General features: G+C 39.4%; 1 protein-coding gene across 1 annotated transcript in view; it reads right to left on the bottom strand.

The window, feature by feature from the left end:
* The window catches only part of INPP5F (inositol polyphosphate-5-phosphatase F), a 38,996-nt gene that overhangs the window by 15,252 nt on the left and 2,857 nt on the right, over positions 1-20,887 (bottom strand). The window contains exons 2-7 of the mRNA XM_063405191.1: positions 10,347-10,427; positions 3,823-3,959; positions 3,012-3,140; positions 2,241-2,408; positions 1,911-1,967; positions 489-687 (exon numbers count right to left, since the gene is read on the bottom strand). Of these exons, the coding sequence (XP_063261261.1) occupies positions 489-687; positions 1,911-1,967; positions 2,241-2,408; positions 3,012-3,140; positions 3,823-3,959; positions 10,347-10,427 (771 nt within the window). The remainder of the gene's footprint in view (positions 1-488; positions 688-1,910; positions 1,968-2,240; positions 2,409-3,011; positions 3,141-3,822; positions 3,960-10,346; positions 10,428-20,887) is intronic.

The raw sequence follows: 20,887 nt of genomic DNA on the forward strand, positions 1-20,887 counted from the left end.
TTTCTGAGATCCTAAGGGCAGGGAATAATTTCTGTTTGCCTTGCTACTCTAAGTCAAATAAAGTACAAGACCAAAGCGTGGTCACATTTCACACCTTGCCCCTAACAAACATCTCCTGGGACACAGGCATGCACACATGTGGCTTTTCATCCTCTTCAGCTGCTGCCAAAGCCCTCAGAGAGCTTTGAAAATTTAATTCCCATCCAAGCCTAATGAAATACAACAGCACAGAGTTAAGTAAGGTCCTAATCAGGGGGATCTCTGCAAAAATGGAACTCAGGGATGTGAGCTCCAAGGATGCACTCAGTGCTCGTGAGCAGCTCACTCAGCAGCCACTGGTGCTGTAGGCACTGCAGCCTCTCCTCTCCCTCCTCCCAGCAGGGAGGGCTCAGTGCAGACTCTGAGCAGCCCAGCACTGCCCAGTTTCACCAGTTTCACCCCTCTGCAGTGCTCAGAACACGCTGGGCTTTAGTTTGGTGTTTGCCTACCAGCTCTGTGGCGGCTGCGGCGGGAGATGAGCGCCACCAGGAACGAGGGGTGAACGTCATCCACACATCCTGACTCCTGGGGAGGAGTGTCAGGGCTGCTCTTGTCCTCATCTGAAGACTCGCTGTAGTTTACTACAAGTTCTTCGATTTGCACAAATCCTTGAATGATGGGGATAATCCAGAAGTCCACTTCAGCATTCTGGAGGTGACAAAAAACATTCACTTTCCTGTTGGTCTGACATTACCTACAATTATTTCTGCTATTTCTCATGTTTATAAAGCAGACGATTCACATGCTTTAATTTTTGCCATATCCTTATTTTCATAAGAGATACCAGCATTTTTCCTCCATCAGTCAAAGAGCTTTTAAATCAGGAGGAAGAAAGAAAGCAACTTTTTGACCTAGTTTCTGCTTTAAGGCAGTTTTAAAACTTCTGTGTGGACACACACTGTATCACGTTTATACAGGAGTGTAGATGTTAGCCTGTTTTCAGCAACACATAACAGTATAAAGCTTCATATGGGCTAATTTGGTCCTCAAGACAACTGGTTCATGGCTCTGCACCCTGAAACATTGATTTCTTAAACAGAATTAAGATCCAAATTCCCCACTAACTCAAAGTTATCCATTTATATCTTATAACATGAAAAATACAACTCATTAACTTCTGCACTACACATAACTTTTCACAGAGGACATAGGTTTATCCTGCTGTGACTCTATAATCATTTGTTTATTTATAATTATCAATGGAAGAGGGGCAGGGCATAAGGCACAATGTCTGTTGTCATCCCTAAAGAAAATCAGACTTGGCCTAAACTGGCATACAGAAGTTAGCAACTTAGTCCTTGATCTTTGAGGTTAATTTAAAATGATGGAAGGTCATATATTGAACAAAGAGTGGTGGTTTGCTGCTTCTTTGTGTGTTATTTACTCTGAAGAGATGTTCAGAACAACTTGTTCTACACTGGTTTTACTGATCAGCTACTGTGCTCAAGGAGATACAACACTATCCTCCACTATGGAGGACCAAAATCTTATCTCAGGGAAACTTTGGAATTCAGAGATCATTCCTTTTCTGGCTCCTCCCGATTATCAAGTTCAGCTGTGCTCAGGGACAATCCATTTCACATAAAAATACAACTCAAATTTACCTTCAGAAATCAGCACAAGCTTATCACACCAAGTCATTCTGCATTGCTTTATTGTAGTGAATGTTTTAATTGAGCTGAAGTTCACTCCTTAGCAATGATCACAGGCTGGCTGGGGGAAGAAGGCAGTGGCAGCTGCTCAGCTACAGAAGGCACAGCCCTGCTCCTGACCTGTCTGCCAAGCAGGTTGGTAATCAAACACCTACGAGGCCTTAGGCAAACAGTTCAACTAAAAGAACTAAAGAATGGCACGTTAGAAATAAGACTCACATCAATGCTGATGAGATCTTCAATCATGTGCTTGTTCCAAAAGAATCTGTCATCCACCTGTTAAGAAGACAAAGGGCAGTTTTTGCAGTATTACAGGTTAGATCTGGCAATATTTGTGGGGGGAACACCAGTGTCCATCACCACACCTGTACAGACAGGTTTGCCTTTAACAAAACAGCTCAGGTCCTGCTGCTGCACACCTCTGTTCCCTTGCACCTGAGCTGGTCACAGGACAAGGGGCTCAGCCGCTGTAAAACCAGCCAGGTTTGGATCACAATCATTTCTGGACAGCTCATCCCCCAGTGGAAGGAACACACACAAGGCACTCACTTTGCGCCACAGGGGAAGGTTGGTTTTCTCACACGCGCTCTGCCTCTGCACAGAATTTGTCAGGTCGTAGCTCAGGCTGTAGTAAAAGGAGTCTGAATCCATGAACATCTTGAACAACTCCTCCAGCAATCTCTTCTCCAGTCTCTCTTTCTCTTTGCTTTCTCTAATCTGAGAGAAAAAAAATGGCTCTCATGTCTTTCTCTGTGTGTGCAAAAGACTGCAGTCGTATTTTCCATCTCTAACCTTGGAGGACAAACACTTCCCCAGTGATGAGCAGGACCTTAAAATTCCCAGCAGAGATGCACACAAGAGACAGCAGCCACAGCAACATCATTCTAATTTTAATAACCACTGGTTTGCCTTCCTAATCCAAGCCATTATTGTGTTAAAAGCAGTTAGATGACATTGGATGGTGTCCTCTGAGGAGCCAGGCACCAAATTTTGTGTCCAATTCTATAAGAGACACTTATGCAAAGAAACTTCTGGAAGTTTAGAACCTCACTAGAAGCTAATCCTGGTAAAAAAGATTTATTTAGCAATTAGCAATCTATTAGCAATTCTGCCAAAATTATGTAATTACAAAATGAAAAAAAATAATCACAGAAGAGCCATAGCTAAATAATCAAAAAAATTAAACTGGGCATCAAGACAGTAGTTCCATATTCTGCAGTTTTTTTAAGATCTTTATATTCCATTTGATCATCCATCAAAACATTTGAATTATAAACTCAACATTTTGGAACAAAAAAAGGAAACAGTAGAAAACTTTACCTTCTTTTTATTTGGAGCAGACACATTAGATTTAATTTGAGTAAGAGTCTTCAGCAGGAATTTTGTGTCATCTGGGGACTGTGTTATCTTCTCTGGCTTGTTTATCCCAAAATGGTGCTTTTTACAAAGCTAAAATAATGACATTGAATTAAAGCCAACATTTAAACACTGGTTTTTTTAAAAAGTTCAAAGCAAACTCAAAGTCTACAAAAGCAAGATGTTGATGTCCACAAACCTAGGGGAGACACTGAAATAGAGGGAGACATGCAAATTTCCATCTGTAGGTTAATTCTCACTCTTCTATGAAAGGCATTTTCTCCTGATTGTGAGAATCTCTGCCTCAATTTGACATGACTTGAGTACCCAGACCCATCCAATTTCCACCCAAATTAAATTAGCACTACTCATTTTTATCTTTGTTCCTTTGTCCATTTTCTTCGAGGAAAAAAATTGCAACATTTTAAGTACGAATTTCCCTTCAAACCAAGTTATAGAATTAACCTTCCAAAACAGGATGAAAGCAAGAAAATCCATTAAAAAATATACTTTCTCCTGGTTCAATAAATCTTATTCTTGTGTGGTATTCCCAACGATCTTTATGAATTTTAGGTATTACTTTGTTGCAATTTCCCTCCCCAGCAGAACTTGCAATTTTCTGTTTAAAAATACTTCTTATCAAAAAACAATATTTATAAAAGCACAATATATTCAAGATGTTTGCTTATACCAGGAAAAAGAGATGAGAGGCATTTGATTTTTATTTCACTGAAGCAGGAGGGGGACAGTCAGAGTTCCCTGAGGATGGCCATACCTCCAATTCCAGATCCTGAGGTTCTGTCTCAGAAAGTGGAATCACTGCAATCTTTGTGATTTTGCAAACCTCGTGATCTCCTGGAAGTTTGCCAATCAATGCTTTCTGACGAATTAAAAGCAGCCACCATGGTAAATCTGGGGAAAAAAGAGATTAGAGGATGCTTTCATTTGTCCTGTCAGGAATTCATTTTGATTAGTGTGCCAGAGACCATTTGACTAGAAGAATCCAGTGAATGATGACTTCTTATTGTTGTGTTTTGTTATTATGCACTGCAATAAAATAAAAATAAAAATAAGAAAAAAAACCTTTAAAATATTTATTCAGTCTCTAATATAATAAGATTAACTATTTCACAGGCTTACATTAGAGTTACCCCTGCTTCACACATTGCAATTAACAGTCCCTAGGATGCTGCACATTCCCACTGATGGCAGCACAATTTGAGAATAGCTGGAGCTCAGACAGCAAGTTAAGAATGTCCCTTTGTACCTCCTGTCAGGGATCAAACAGCAAACAAGACAGACACAGGTAACACCTGATTACAAGATTCATGAGTGGAGAAATCCAGTGAGCAAACATGGACTGCACCACAAAGCAGCTCACACGTGTTTAAAGGCTCATGGCATCATTCCTGAAGAGCACAAAGTGGTGGAGAAATCAGTGAGATAAAAATTAATGAAGGTGCATTCCATGCACACATCCAGCCTACAGCACTTGCAGCTGCAGCAGCCACACTTTAATGAGACAGGGAAACAGAGCAAACATTCCCACTGCTGAAGATGCCTCGACATTCCCAGATCTCAATCCCTTGGCTAGAGCAGGAGCTGTCTGCTGGGCTTTTAGGAGTCAAAAGTTCTGTTAAGGGAGATGGAAAAGGCAGAGAAAGTCCTAGAGACAAACATACACACTCACTATTTCTCCCAGCTGAGAAGCAGCCAACTGAGTTCAACTGAAAAGGTGATATAAAGACATAAAAAGCCTGCTGTGATAGACTTAAATACGCTCCCACACTTGTGATGGCAGAATGTGTCATGTATTATGCCTCTGAATACGAAACACAGCCTTTGAAAAACCCAGTTAGCAGCTCTATAGCAAATACAAACTCTGTTCTCCTTGCTCAGTAAATTTTAAACAGCATTTTATCCTCTGAATGCTTAAGAAAAACACAGAAAACCCCAGCAGTTTCTTTTATCTAAAGAACAGGAATAGTCATTGCCAACAGACAACTGTGTGCTGTGACACTCCACTCCTCCCTTTGATTCTGCATTACTGCCTTTAAAAAAGAGATATATTTATGTTAGGTATTAAGAAGCCTTTAAAAAATTTATAATATAATATAATAACTACAGAGCTGCTGTGAGAGCCAGAGGTGCCTCCCAGAAAGGCAGGAGGGGAAGGGGAAGGAAGAGATTCATCACTTCTTTCATAGACATGGTCCTGTAAGGGGAGCCCTGAACAGAATCCTGATCTCTGCAGGACCAGAGAAGCTCAGGGTGTCACCCTGATGGAGCAGAGTCAGCCCTGAGGCTGGAGCGGGCTACTCCAAGCGGTCACACAAGCACAATCTCCTAAAACCGGTCAAAGGACACCAAACTAGGAGAGGAGAGTGACAGCAAATGCCACCCTGTGGTCCTCCCTGACCAGCAGGTGCTGGAGCAGCTCCTCTGTGCAGGAGCAGGGAACATTTGGGAACACATGCCCTGGAGAACATTTGCCTTTTCCCTCCTTTTCCCCATCTGGCAGCCACGGGGAAAAGGAAACTGAGGAAAACAACACATTTATGCAACAGCAACAAGACCAATGAACAGGTTAAAAAAGTCCTTTTGCAAAGGAGAAATTGAAATGCTGCCAAACCCACCAGCAACACATAAAGATGCCTATCAGTTCAGCTGAAAAGGGCTGCCCTTCCTAGGTTGATTTCTAGTAGGCAAATCCAGCAGTCTCTGAAAAGTCAGGGCAATCCAAGCTCTCACGACAGGGCATCCAGGCAGATATTCCTGCTGGGCAGCCCTGCAATCTCATTTATTCCCACCTGCAGAAGGTTGGCCACACAATTTACTGCTAGGAGATCACCAATGTATGTCAGCAAACAAAGCAGACACTCTTCTAAGAAAGGCAACCTTCTAGAGCTGCAGTGAATTAATTAATCAGTAGGGTTCTATTGGAGATTAGCATAAGGTAAAGACACGTCTGAGCAAATATGTCATAGTTAAAAACTGAAAAGGAAAAAGCTCTGCCCAGTCTTCCCCCTACCTATATTAACAAACCCTGGTAACAAACAAGAACTTAAGAGCTTGATACAGACAAGTATTAAATTGAATTGAGTATTTTTTTGTCATTTTTAAAATGCTCTGAAATGTCATCTTGGTGTAGATTGCAGAACTCTTTGGATTATAGCCAGAGCCACAGAACATTGAAAGAAAACAGGAATTCCCCAGCAGATCAGAAGTAAACAGTCAGGAAGCAATTATGCAGATAAAGTATGCCCTGAAGTAAAAGCTTCAACAATAGCCATAAAAGCAAGCATATTGTAATAGCCAGCAATATCTAAATAACTGAATCCCTAAATATAGATAAAGAAAAAAGCAGTTCCACAGATCAGTTATTGCCTGCTCAGGGTGTGAGCTGTGGTGTGCACTGCAGAGCAGGACAGCTGCATGCCTCTCCAGAAAAGTGCACATTTCAAGTCATCTCTCAGGATATAATGTTCATTTTCAGTGTTTTATGAACTATGGCAGAGCAGATGGCAACAACTAGTTTGAAGTATTGCATCCAAAGGAAGCTATTACCTCTCATTCCTCACTAAAATGGAAATTTACTCCTCTGTTGTTTCAACACTGTCAACACAACATTGCTTTTTTCTCTAACACTTCCCCAACAATCTAGCATTTACTTTCTCCCAAAAGCTTTTGCAGTAACTTTTCATAAACTGTACATGAGTTTACTGCAAATGCTGCTCTCTGCAAGTATTTTGATTTTAGCCAAGAAATTCTATGCTACCGATTTCCTACTTTTTGTTACCTGAACAATTTAAAAATTGGCTGCATGCAAAAAGAATGCTTTTGGTTGCTGACTGTATGAAATCCAGTTATATCTCAATGATGAGATTTCAGATGCTGAACAGCCTGCAGTTTCTATCAACATTCAGAGGCATGCTAACAAAAAAAAAAGCTGGGGATAAGGAAGGAAGAACTCCCATTTCCCTCCTGTTTACAGAGTCTGTGGACTCCTGCCAGCAGCATTTAACCTGGGTCTTAATTAACCAGCACTGGAAGAACACTCCAAATGAATCCAAGTACAGGGGTGTGCTTTGACCAAGAAACAGAAGAACCTGTGGCAGAAATGATTGCCTTAAATGGCTGGAACTGGTTAAGAAATCCAGCTTTGGTTATAGTCAGATATACTGGACAACAAAATTCAATTCTATAAAGGAGACACTTTATGCAAAAGATGTGTTTGCCTCTGTATGGGAAGATTATGCAAAGACAATTTTAATTGTGCATTTTACCAAGGAAATGTGCTATGATCTGGCACAGTAACATCTCCACGATACATCCTAAAACCCTTTTCCTTTTATTCCCATTGTTACTCTGCATTTTCTCAGAAATGTTTTGAGATGGGCCAGAAAATGGTAAGCAATTATATTCTTACATTCTGATATTCAATAAACGTTTTATTGTTTGGGTTTGAGTTCCCCACACACACAAAAATATAAAGTATCTGAATGTTTAAGAAAATTCACTTTGGGGAAGAACAAAACATTGCTTTAAATAGATTTGAATCTCAAATGTGAGTGCACTGTTATGTTCAGAGGTACAACTGGCCCTCTCATGTCAAACATTCCTTGAAGAATTAAAAAAAAAACCCATGTAATATTGGCTAGCTCGTTTCTATGAGACAGCTTCCCTGTCACAGCAGCTTTCCTACAAATTCTCCTGCATGAGGCAAGCAATAAACCCAGCAAGATTAAGAGGAAATTAAAACCCATCCCTAGTTACAGCTCATTGGCAAGGGTATTTCAATGCTAAATTACAGACAGCCCATGACTGATTGCAGGGACATTTCAAGGTCATCTTAGACAACTCCAGCATTCTTGCAATAAGCAAGGAATAGATGAGGATCTATGTCCAAGACACTCAAGTGCATACAGGCTTTGTGACAGCTCTGGAGCTCACTGGCAGCAACCCTAATACTTAAAAAAGCATTTGAAGTTTCCAGCACTTGTGTGCGCTAAGGACTTTTAAAACCTCTTTTCAACAATAGCTGGTAACAAGGACAAAATCACCAAATGAGCTTCAAATTAAGCTTTCTGATCCTCATAGCCTGGGGGCAGGAGATAAGAAATCAGAGCAGCAAGTGCTTCTGTTGCAGGTCAGGCATTTCCCCCAGCTCCTGCAGCACACATCTCCTGCTGAGCCTGGGCAGAAAGGTCCAGCAAAGTTAAATATTTATACAACTTCTGCTGATAAAGTTTCCAGGTGACAAAGATTGATACAAGAATAAGTAATGAAGACAGGTTACTGTTACAGACTGCTAGATGATTCAGCCTGAGGATAACATCAAGCTACGCTTGAATATGATCAAGTAGGAGTTCATTGAAAATTGCAGGTTTGAGGAGAGACCCCAGTCAGCCCTCTGTTGTGACTGCAGCCTGATGGATGACACTCAACGGGAAATGGCAGCAAATTCAAGGAGTTCCACCAAAAAAAATGTAAGGATAAACTGCTGGAGGCTATCTTTCTTCAGACATTTAATAGTAGAAAACAAAACACCATTTATAGGAGAGTTGCATCAATAAATACCAGAATATCTACAACAAAAAGAAAGGATGAAGAGTTTGCGATGGTGTCATCTGAACAAGGCAGAGACAAAAGGAAACATTTCCACTGACCTGAGAGCAACTGAGTGGAATGCCTGGATGAGTTTAATTGATTCAGGAGCTCTACAGGACACATGGAAAGAAGAGATATCAGGCTTATTACCTGATAATCTTAATTTACCTGACAATAGCAAGCTGACACCTGTTGAAGTGTCACACTCCGAGGAAAGTTTCAACTCAGGTTTCATAAGCAGAGGAAGCAGCTCACAATAAACACACATGCAAAGATCTTCAGTTGCCACAACATCTAAAAAACCTTCAGAAAGCATCTGAGGGCTCCCCTTTAAAAGCCTTTTATATCTAGACTCCCCAGAGAGAAGGGAAAGGCTTTTGTGTACTCCAGGGCCTGATTTTAAAACAAAACACCACACCCCACACAAACACAAAAACACGTGTCAAAACCAGTCACTGCTCATTTTCCCACAGCAGAAAAATGTCATTACTGGAATTTAGCCATCATTCACCATGGACAGCACTGCTGACCAGCACTGACAACCTGCATGAGGAGAAGAGAAAGTGATGGCAGGGTCTGAACCACTTCATAGCAGCAGATCTGGAAAAGGATGGATGAACAGATCTGGAGAATGAGCATAGACAAAAATACCAGGTGAAGTCAAAGAAGATAAAGTGATGATCTAGGAAGAGGACATGATCATGAACTTCATGGAGAGCTGAGCTCTGAACTATCACTCCCAGAAACAGAGGGAACAGAGGTCACAGTACCTATGGAGCCATGAATTATCTGCCCTATACCCATGCCAGGGTGTCCCAGGCCCTGCTCTCTATCCCATTATTGCCACGCTGAGCAATCTGTTTCTATTCAAGGGACCACAAACATCTGATCCATTTCAGCACTTAATCCATCCTGCCCTCCTGGAACACACTTGAAACTTTACCTGTATTGATCATATTGCCAGGCACTACTTTAAATGCAGGGGGTTGGCACTCACAAAAAGAATGGCACACAGCAAGGGTTTATGGCTGCCTTTCCTGCCTGCCAGTAAACACACAGCCAGAAGTATCTTCTTGGACAAAGCTGGGATATATCAAAATAATATTTATTATGGCTACAGGAATTTGCAGCTGATAAAGCAAAAGGAGTACTGAGTTTATTTTACAGGAAAACATTACTATCAGTTAGAGACAAGTTATCATTAAAATAACAATGAATTCTACACCTGCTTGAATTTTATAGCTCTGTCATTTAACTGCAAAAAGTTTAAATGTTTCTTTTGCTTTCAAATATTCCTCTACCAAGCCAGCAATTATTCCTCAGGTTTTCATATAGCATTGAGAATTCAGGCCTTATACTTTTGGGAAAGCTTCCTTTATTGGTTTTTGCACTGTACCATAGGAGAACAATGGGAATCTCCTTGAAACGATTATTCCAAAAGGTTTAAGAATTTTATAAATCTCACACAGAGATTGAAATAGAACTTCAAACACAAGTTTCTTCTATTTGTGAATGCAGTTCTCTATTTTTACAAGACAGTGCCAAATCACAACACATACATCACTGGAGAGCAGAGGAAATTTGCATGTGCAGCTATAATATAATCACCTTGACAAGCCCATTTGTAATATCATAGAATGTCTGCAGAAAACAAATAAAAAACCCACCAGAAGGGAACAAAGCACATACCTGTATGAAGCTGGACTTTACCAATGAGTCCCTCTACCAGGCCCAGACAAATGGGGTTCCAAGCCAAAAGAAGATCAGTGGCTGTAAAAAAGAACAAAGCTCCTGTTTTAAAACAGTAAACCAAACGAGACAATTAATCCAGTGATAGTAACCCTCCTCACTTTCCCCACCTTAGAAGGTAGAAACTGTACAATAATTCCAGCAAAAAGAAGATGATGCACATGTCCATTTTTGCTTGCTACCAAGTAGCTATGAAAAAACAACTAAGTTTCCAACATAAAGCCCTACCACAGATATTTTCCAGATTTTTGAGGGGGGAAAAGTAGCTTTAGGTGGTAGTAATTGAATTTAAGGGAGGCTTAATTCTTCTCATATCCACTGGAATTTTTAAGGAATTTTTAAGGAATTTTTAAGGAATTTTTAAAATTTAAGCAAAATTTTACATGGCTGTATTGAAATTGCATAGAAGTCACTGAGTTAACAAGACAGCTTCAAAGCCCAGCAGATGTTGCCTTTCACCCCCAGCTCCCTCCCATTTGTATCCAATTACTATTACTTTCACATCCTCCTTCTATAAACATGCACACACAGACACTTCCTCTTTTGTTAAAACACTCTCCATGAGTACATGGAATATCAAAGCACACACAGTTCAGGTTTAGGTTTCTAGTTCTACTCTTCACAAATTCCAGTGAACCACATAGGAAGTAGAAGAGAAAGCAGGAAGAAAAGGAGTTTCTAACTGTGGTGTAGTACCTGCTCAAGGACTCGAGAGTGGGGGAAAGAATGAAACTCCTCATTCAAATCTTTAAAGTGAAAACAAATACTTAAAAGCAAATATCTGTGTAGGAGAGAGAAATCTCAAAGGAGAAGAGGTTTTTTCTATTCCATGAAGGACAAGCTTGTTATTATTTACCAAAACACACTTGTTCCAAGGTAAGAGTTTCTCCAGTTTTAACATGCACACAAATTGAATATCTTAGCTATTGGTGGAAGTAGATGAACATTTGAAAGAAGAAACTCACAAAAGAGTACAAATCATCCACATAAACACTTTATCTACAATACTTTCATTTCTTCTTATAAATCTGCAGGTCTGCAGGTGACAACTGATAGTATGATTTTATTTTTTACACACTTGTTTTAAAACACTGAATCCTCCTTGAACATTTGTAATTGAGGCCTCGACATTGCAAGAACACACACAGCTTTCCCAGCTTCCAGTACAATATTTAATAGTACTAGATTTAGCTGATTTCCTCATTACATACCAGCATCTCCACGAGCTGCAATAGAAATGGTGGCAGTAGGGTTGATCTAGAATTAATTCATTAAATGGGTGGATCACAGGTGCCTGGACACAGACAAGCAACAACTAAAAGCCCATAGCAGCAGAATTTAAAGCAATGTTTGCAGCAGCATGCAAGCCTGCAATTAATGTGTTAATTTGGTCCACACTGGACCAAATTCCTGTTTATTCCTTTCTCTGAAGAGTGACTTGAACTGCACAGAACCTTGTGTGAATCATGCCAGAACAAAATGAACTTCTTAGGGAGACTAACACAGCTGAGCATCAGGAAATCAGTGACAGTGGGGATGACAGACTGAAGGGTTTGATGTGCCCTCAATGCCTGCTGGAGCACCTGAACACATCTTGTACCCTCCTGATTTGTGCTCATGCAAAACACGTTCTAGAACAGCCTGAGCTCTGCTCCACTCCAAATAACACACAGGAGTTTCCCTGTGCTGAGTGGGAAATCTGCACTACCAGCAAAGAGGAATGCAAGCAGCTTCCCTCACTCCCAAACCTTCCCCCTTCTCTCCCAGTTCACCCACACAATCCCAGTTTTGTCTGCACCCTGGGACTTTTCTAGAGCTGCACTGTCTCTCACTTCATCTCCTTCTTGCTGTCTTTGTAATTTGCTTTAAAATCATGTTTCCACCATGATAGGTAAAAGCCAGACAGAGATAACAAGCAGCAAACAAAGCCAGGCACAGGAGGAATTCAAAGAACCAAATCAGTGAAGGTTTACCATGGCTACCATAAGCTCACTAATCTAACAGACATTCTAGATGTCTTTCTAAAACTCTGATTTCCTGCTGTGACAAGATATTAGCAAGAAAACTTCACTTGCTATCCAGAGCTTTTCTCTAGGAGTTTACAAAAGATTAAAGAATGAAGAAACAAGATTTTTTTTTTAATTAGAGGGATAAGGAAACGACATTTTAGACTTGCCTATAAAAGAACATAAGAAAAAAGACAAGTGGCTCTTACACAGATGTTCTATTATTCTGTTCCTCTGAAAGAGCAGCACCAGACAACCCAAGCCTTGTACAGGAATCCTGCTACCCAAGCAGCAGAGACACAATGAGAAATGACTCTAAACTTTGAGTACAGACAAGCTTTGGAAGAGAAGAGAATGTATTTGGAATCAAATGCACATTCCAATTCCAGAGTTTAAAGGCAGCAAATATGGATCCACCAGCTGGGCAGCACTGGCTCTTAGGTAAGTGTGATTACCAAGCTACTAATGGCAAAGGCTGACTGCTTGAAGAAAATTTTCCATGGGGAAGGCAGGGCATAGAGGGGAAAAAAAAATACATATTTAGCAATATGTAAGGGGATTACCATGTTTTTTTCAGCATCCAAGAAAACCCAGATGCAAAGAAGCCTTACAGGAGAAATGCTTGTAGGCTTTTCCACAAAACAATTGTGGAATCCTTTTGTGGAGTTCCTTTTGGTGACAACACCACAAAATTTGTTTTTCTTACATTAGTCTAGAAAACTTTCTATAGGAAAGTATGTGTGACAGCACAGAAGCAAGCCAGTTTTTTAAACTAAATAAAACACATCTGGTTCAAACCTGATTAGAACTTTGTTATTGGTTAGAATTCAGTTTCCTGTGAGACAACCATATCTCAGCTCAGAGCAAACCTCCAATCATGCTGAAAAAATGTCACTACACTAAATACCAATATGAGCTCTTGCTCCTGATGGAATTAGAGATGGATGAACCAAACAAAATAAAGGTTTAAATACCATTTCCCCAGCCATCCCCAAAGATGGGCTTTTATGCACTCCTATTTATTCTGTATAGAAAGAAGCTGTCTCCAGCTTTTGTCTGACACTAAAATTGATCAAGACTGTTTCCTTGCAGCCATTTGGTAAAACTGGCAGCAGCAATCTCCAGTCACTATCTTGTATCTTTGAAAATTAGAACCACTCTATATTTAAAATCATTACATAAGCAAAGATTCAGAGATCCAAGAATGTTAACTGCAAGCCTGCAGGATATAAGTATTTAACTGATTATATTTTACAGATTTTAAGAGGCAGCCTAAGATGGTAGACAGTGATACATGCCACAGAAGGTATCCACATCCTTTTGAAGTCATAAAAAGAAATTAACCATACAAAACAAAACTGAAAAGCCTCAGTTAGAAGTTTGCAGATAGCATACATGAGACCTGGCCACATTTCTGACTGCTGAAAGAATTCACAACCTTGATTCTCTTTTCTTTTTTAAAGAAATGCTATCAGTAAGAATTAACCACCACTAGGCTCTACCAAAGCAAACTCTGAACTTTGCTTACAGACAAAACAATGTTTTGAGATATAATGTGAAATACAATTTATCAATAGTTACTCTTGTCTCCCTACACAAACATAACTTCCTATAAATGTCACACTAGTCCTCTTTTGAACCTCACAGAGCCAGGAATAAGGATTTATCAACTTTAAACTGCGACACAATGATGTTGAAACAAACTTCTTACAGTATTGTGCTGATGATAAAAGAGCAGTGTCAAAGCAGTCACTGCAGAAAGTCAGAAGCTGTGTCCAGAAAGAATCACTGTGAGCAGTGAGATGAGTCCCATGGAAGATCTTCCCTGACTTGAGGAATTTTCTGCTGTCCTCAATGTGTTTCAATTTGAGAGAACTGCCAGTGTTTGACAGGCCTTAACACTCTGATGTATACACTTGCTCACCAAGTTTCCATCCTGAAGCACAAAATTGCTCATTCCTTCCCTTATCCTACTAAATAAATTCAAGCTACTGAAACAAATGTTGGGGTTTTTTGCTGATTCCTGTCAGAGATTAATGACCACTGCAATGCATTTGCCATTCACAGTGATTGTATCAGCATTCAGTTGCAGCACAACAGAACTTCTGTCACAAATTCAGAACAAAACCAGCTTTGATGTGATTGACTTCCACCACCACCCTCAGAGCTCACCAGCAGCGATGCAGAGCCGTGCAACACCAGATAAGGTCTCTTTAATTCTTTGTGTTTACACAAACACAACCCTGATAAAGGTGATACAAAAGCAACTTGGAAGAGCATCAAAACCCAAAACTGCTTTCTGGCTCTTCCTGTTGTCTACCACCAGCTGAGCTGTTCCAAGGTCAGGCACAAGCTCTGATAAAAAACACAAACCACTGCTTTGGGATAAACCATTTTCTCAACACAGAATGGCTGGAGGCAAGTCTGGAGAGGCTGGCAGCTTCCTCTGGAGAAGGCAGGAAGGAAAAAAGATTTCATTTGTTATCATTTGAATCCAGCCCATACTACTGAGCCACTGCCTGGTTCAGTCCATTGAGTAGCTGTAATTATTTCTCTTCCAATCTTGCTGTAGCTCAGAGGGCACACACACACCTCTTATTTCCCTTGTTGTTGGCAATGAACCCCAGCTAGAAAGTGTTTCCTGACAGTGTAATATAAAACATGCACACCATCACTAAATTTCCTTCTGGTTATGCCCAAGTGTATAAGCATGGACATTAACATGTCAGTGCTCAAAAAGTCTTCCTGGAGTCTCACAGAGCACTAATTCTCCATCATTTCACCATTCAACACAAGCCATAGATATTTATATAGGAAAAATAAAAGCAGAATGACTCACTATGTATAGCCAAAATAAATCACACAGCTCTGCTACTGTAAATTTCAACACCAGAAGTGTTAATTTTCAGGAAGAAGCTTCAATCCTATTTAAAAATAGATTTCAGGGTAGGTTTTTTTTTCTTTAAATTGTGTCTGCTTTAGATCAAAAACAACTGCAAGACTTTATTATTAGCATTATTTGACCTTTATGACCTCCTGTGGCTTTTCAAAAGAAAGTCTGCTTCCAAGTTTCACTTCATCTTTGAATAGTGTTCTGGAATATTATCCAGGATTAAGAGATTACAAATTAACTGGGAAGATTTAAGAATATAAAACTGAACTTCTTTCTCCTGGAGGAAATAAAGTACTATTTAAGCAAATAAAACTTAGGCTACTTGAATTTTCCTTTCAACACAGATTTCTGAAACTCTATTTAAGCTACTTGCAGAATGACAGAGCACTAAGACATTCAGTATTACAAACTCTTAATTGTTATTAAGTGTTAACTTTATTTACTTGAATGTTCTCCTCCAAACTTTAAACAAGTTATCCCTTCAGCTGACCACCTGCTTTATTGGGACACTTTCCTTCAACATCTCAGCATTAAAAGAGATGAACACAAACAGGTCAAGCACAATTCAGTGACAGATTTAAAGCAGTGGGGATGGCAGCACACAAGAACAGACATTTGTATTGCTGCTGCCAAAGCAGGATGCAAGTCCCAGAGAAAGCACCTAACAAAAATGAATCTCTACTACTCATCTTGATAAAGAAATACTTCTTTGTATTCTGGTGCAGTCAGAAAATCCCTTGAGTCACCAGGCATTGCTTGGGAAACTGGAAAACATACGGAAAATGTTCAGTTGTCTGGAGAGTGTCCAGTGTTACATGGAATTGCACAAGGAACCCCTGTGCTCGAAGTGGAAACAAACTGCTGTCACCAGTGTTTGCTCCAAACACAGCCTGACCCTGGGCATCAGCGGCCTCCAAACTTCTTGATCAAGTGCCACATCAAGAAAAACAAAATTAGCACACATCTCAAATATGTATATTTATTTATTAGTCCAGCAGAACACATAAATAATTTATATTGCATGCATTATAAAACATACAAAAGATAAGAGGATTTTAATGGATGAATAGACACTATTTTAAAACAGCATTTGTCTTTATTAATGGTACAAAATATTTTCTTCCAACACATCCAATGGACTGCCCTGAGCACCCACAAGGTGTGTGCACCCCACTTTAGACACCACTGGTGTAGGTGGCTTTGTTTTATGCCATTTTATTTGTTTTATGCCACAAATTGCTGTGTGCATTTCAACCATTTGAAACAAGAATCACTTCCTCACATCCCTTCCACAAACCTGTAAATACCATTCAGAAAACCACCCAGCAGGGACTCTTAAAATGCAAATAATTGCCAAGCCACTGGAGCTCACAGGGTTGGTTTTTTGGTTGGTTGGTTTGGCTTTTCTTTTTTTTTTTTTTTTAACTTTGGAGCTTCCCTTTATTCTTCACATTGCTGAACTTTGTTAGCAAACACATTTTCTCAGAAGTAAAACAGAATAGGAAAAAGTACCTGTTATCCTTCCAAAACCAACAACTCTGCACTAATTAATATTATTCCACACCAACACACATTCATTCCCATTTTTAGCTGGTATTTCAACAAAGCTCAAATTGTTTGAGGATATACCCTTAAAGCTAAGAAAGCAGTAGGTTGTCTGCATTTTTTAAATCCTATTTACTCTGCAAGAAGGAAACTATCAATCAGGCAGGAGAAAGATTTTATTCAAACCTACTTACAAAACTGACAGCTTAAACACTACGTTCACTCCTTCTGAACATCGTCTGTTAAAAGTTTGCTCAGCTATAGCTATACTGAAAGAAGAACACAAGAAAGCAATTCTGTGCTCAAAAATTTAAAATATAAATATTTGCTGAGCAGAAGGATTTCGCAATTATGGAAATTAGTTTGTTTTACTAATCACTGAGCTGACTTATGCTAATGCTTCTTAAGAGCCATGAGAGAATTAAAGTGTGAGCCAAGTCTAAGCAAGGTAAAGTTTTCCCTCACTGCCACCTGTTCTTCTGATACCATAATTAACTTTCTTCTCTGATTGTCCAACTAATCAGTCTCAAAGCACAAAACGAGTTATGGATTGGAGAACAACCATTTATAGCACTAAAAAAGGGAGTTAAACTCCCTTAAACACCAAAAATTTGGCATGTGTATCAGCAACAGACAGGATTTCAAGCCACTCCCCACCCCCTATATTCCTCTTCTTTTTTTTTTTTTTTTTTTTTTTTTTTTTTTTTTTTTTTTCTTTTTCTTTTTTTTTTAACTATTGGGGACAATTTGACTACTCAGATAACAAGCAACAAGAAGCAACATAATTTAAGTGTTACTGGAAGACATACAAGTATAGGGAAAAACTAAACCATCACTCCTATGTGCAAACATTGCTGGTTTTTATTAACTGAGAAACAGACAAAGAAAAAAAAACCTGAAAGACAACAATTAATGACAGACCAGCATATTTGCCATTTACATCTTGCAACTACCTCTTGGGCAAGGTCATTTACTTTGAAATTTGGCTCAGAATTCTGTTCTCCAGTTCAAAGCATGTTCAAGGGCCTTGTTTTCAGTTTTTTAGAGACCCAGCAAAAACTGCTCCAGGGCTCTATTCAAGTAAAGATTCCTGCCTTAAAAGGAAAACCTCAGTGTTCAAGTGCTATTTCATTCATTTGGGTTCAGCTTTTCAGGAAAATAATCCTCTCCCTTTACTGGGGAAGATGTTTGGAGCAAGAAAATACCACTGAGGATTAAGTATTAATATTCCTGTTTACTAAAGCCAAGCTCTAATAAAAAACAGTTTATGCATTATTTCCACATCTTTCTTTTAGATATACAACCAACAATTTCTCCTCTTTTTGATACTCCACTCCCATTACTTTATTTTTTATCCCATTCCAATCTACAGCAGTTGTTTTGAAAGAACACAAGCAGCATATCAAACAAGTGGCTGCCTTGTCCTGCAGTTCAGAGTTTAAAACTTAAAATCACAAAAGTTTTCAAGTTTCTTTACACATACAGCTGAAGTATCACCCACACCATTAAACTGTGAAACAACCCAACATGAAGAACAGTGTTCTCAGATGAAAAAACCACAAGCCCTTGGTACAGATGCAGACCTTTCTTAATTGAAATCTGTGTCCTGTTCTAAATATTTTAGCTGCAGTTAGTCTGCAATTTCCTTTTCAATATTTGGTTAATACTAACTTATGAGATCAAAGATGAGTCACCTCTGCCAGCAAAATACAAGCCACAGAAATCCGCTTGATTTATATTTATTTTCATTCCAGGGGAAGGTAAAAAAAAAAAAAAAAAAAAAAAAAAAAAAAAAAAAAAAAAAAAAAGAACCAGCAACACCAGAATATCAAGACATGAAGCATTAGGAGTTTTTCATATATTTATTTAAAACCTCAGGTCATTTCAGCAATTCCAAGACATCTACACATCTGAGCATGGACAAATTTGGCATTTTCAGAACTCTCTCTAGAAGGAAAAGGAGAAAAAAAGAGAGGAACAGCCTTGTCATATTCAACTCTTCACCTGCTAAGATTCAACAGGAAAGTAAACACTTCACCTCAAGGTTTATTTAATTCTCACCAGGCTAGGTTTTAACACACTATCAACCCACTTAAGTATCAGTTTTAGGTTTACTATATTCTATAAAAAAAGAACCATGGATGGAACTACAAAGTAGGTCTTACTTATAAAAAATAGAAAATAACTTCTTTCTGATAAATATCCAGGAAGATCCCGCCTCAGAGTGAGAAGCTACAACAGTGACTAATGTATGCAATATTTAATCAGACGAAGGATATAGAACAGCCCAGCCCATTCCCCTGGTCCCTTCTGTTCTCTTTCACAAGAAGGAAAAAGCAGCAACAGGGACCCAACTGCTGAAGGTTTTTTCAGCCTACATTCTCGCTGGGTTGCAGCTAATGCAGATCAGTTCTGACATCTGGTTTGTCACATACGCCACAAGTACGTGGTGCTGACAACCAAGAAAGAGTAGGGGAAAGAGGGAACAGAATGAGCAAGCAAGGGTGAGAAGCAGTGCAGTACCCACTGCAGCTAAAAAGGTGCCAAAAACCAGCTTGAGGTTCCTTATGAAGTAACTTGAAATACAGAGAGAATTTTTCTAAAGCTCCAGCCTCCTGTGGAATTCGTTTCCCAGAATAGATAGGCAGTTTCCAAGACATACCACTGAAATTCAGGAAGGCGATTTTGTATGAAATACTTCAGTAGCATGACTTCACACCCAGGCTGCCACCCCTCAGAGCCACGTCTAGGACTGCTCTGGAGACTTAAATTTAGCAATACACATTTCGGTAGCAGTGGCATCACTCCTTACACCATTCATTAGCTCAAGGCCTCCACCTGAGCCCTTCCAGACTTCCCACAAAGGAACTGCTCTTCCTCCCCAGTCTACAGCCATGAAGAACAGCTCAGGAATTCTGACAAGTCATTTCTTCCTGATTCCTGCAATGCCTTTGAGGAGTAAGGCAAACACACAGCTGGAATATCAGATGCCCTTATGATTTGTGATTCAGAGATGATTTCACACTATCAGACTAAGACACCTAACCTGAATTGTGTTTCCTGCTACTCTGAAAATACTGTTTGGTAACACATCCCTCACTAAAAGTATTTAAAGTGTATTGCTTCAGTTGCTGACTCACAACCATTTTCAACAGATGAAAATGAATACTGTAACAATAAATTCCTGAAATGTTTGTTTGAAACACACAAATGCTCCTCTGCCTCTAGTTTACAGCTCCAGAGGTAAAACACAGGTTAACCCATCTTTCAGGCACAGGCAACACAGTCTTTGAGCATGACATCCACAAAAGCTGTGTTAGACTAATTCCAATGTGTGTACCCCTCAAAATATTTGGTAGGATTTTTTTTCTGCAGAGCAGTGGGAATCAGCATAATTCCAAGAAATAGTTTCAGTAGCAACTGTTCCCAATCTTATTTGACATTAGTGCCTGGAGTATGATCAAGGCCAGCACAACGATAATAGAAGCTTTCACACCATAACAGTCTCATTCCTCCTGCTGCTGCTAAAAAAGGGGTGAGGAGAATTCAGTGTCTTCAACACTTTTTATCCTTTACACACACACATATATGCATACATATGCAAATATAAACACATAATTTATACAAACATCATCAATAAAAAAAAATATTTGTAATCTGTGTAGAACTACCAGTCAAGAGCAGCCACATAGAGCATAAACAGCGTAACCCAAGAGTGAAATCCTGACCAAGACCTGATGTAAGGTATTTAAGGCATGGCTGAACAGCACATGTTTTTTCACTACACTGAAAAAAGTACACTCTCGACAGCCAAATCCTTAAAAAAAAAAAAAAAATCTATGATGCCAATGTGATTCATAGATTTCCTGCAGGTGACTCATTAATGCTTTCACTTTAGAGAATAAAAAAACCCAGAAACATCTTGTAAACACAGGCTGACATCCTTCAAATGAGGGCCAACCTCAGACTTTGCTTATGGCAAATATTTACCAAGATTATTTGCCCCTTTTTTTTAAAATTCAAGCTGTTATCTCCAT

Source organism: Prinia subflava, chromosome 9 (assembly GCF_021018805.1).
Source record: "Prinia subflava isolate CZ2003 ecotype Zambia chromosome 9, Cam_Psub_1.2, whole genome shotgun sequence".
Taxonomy (NCBI): Eukaryota; Metazoa; Chordata; class Aves; order Passeriformes; family Cisticolidae; genus Prinia; species Prinia subflava.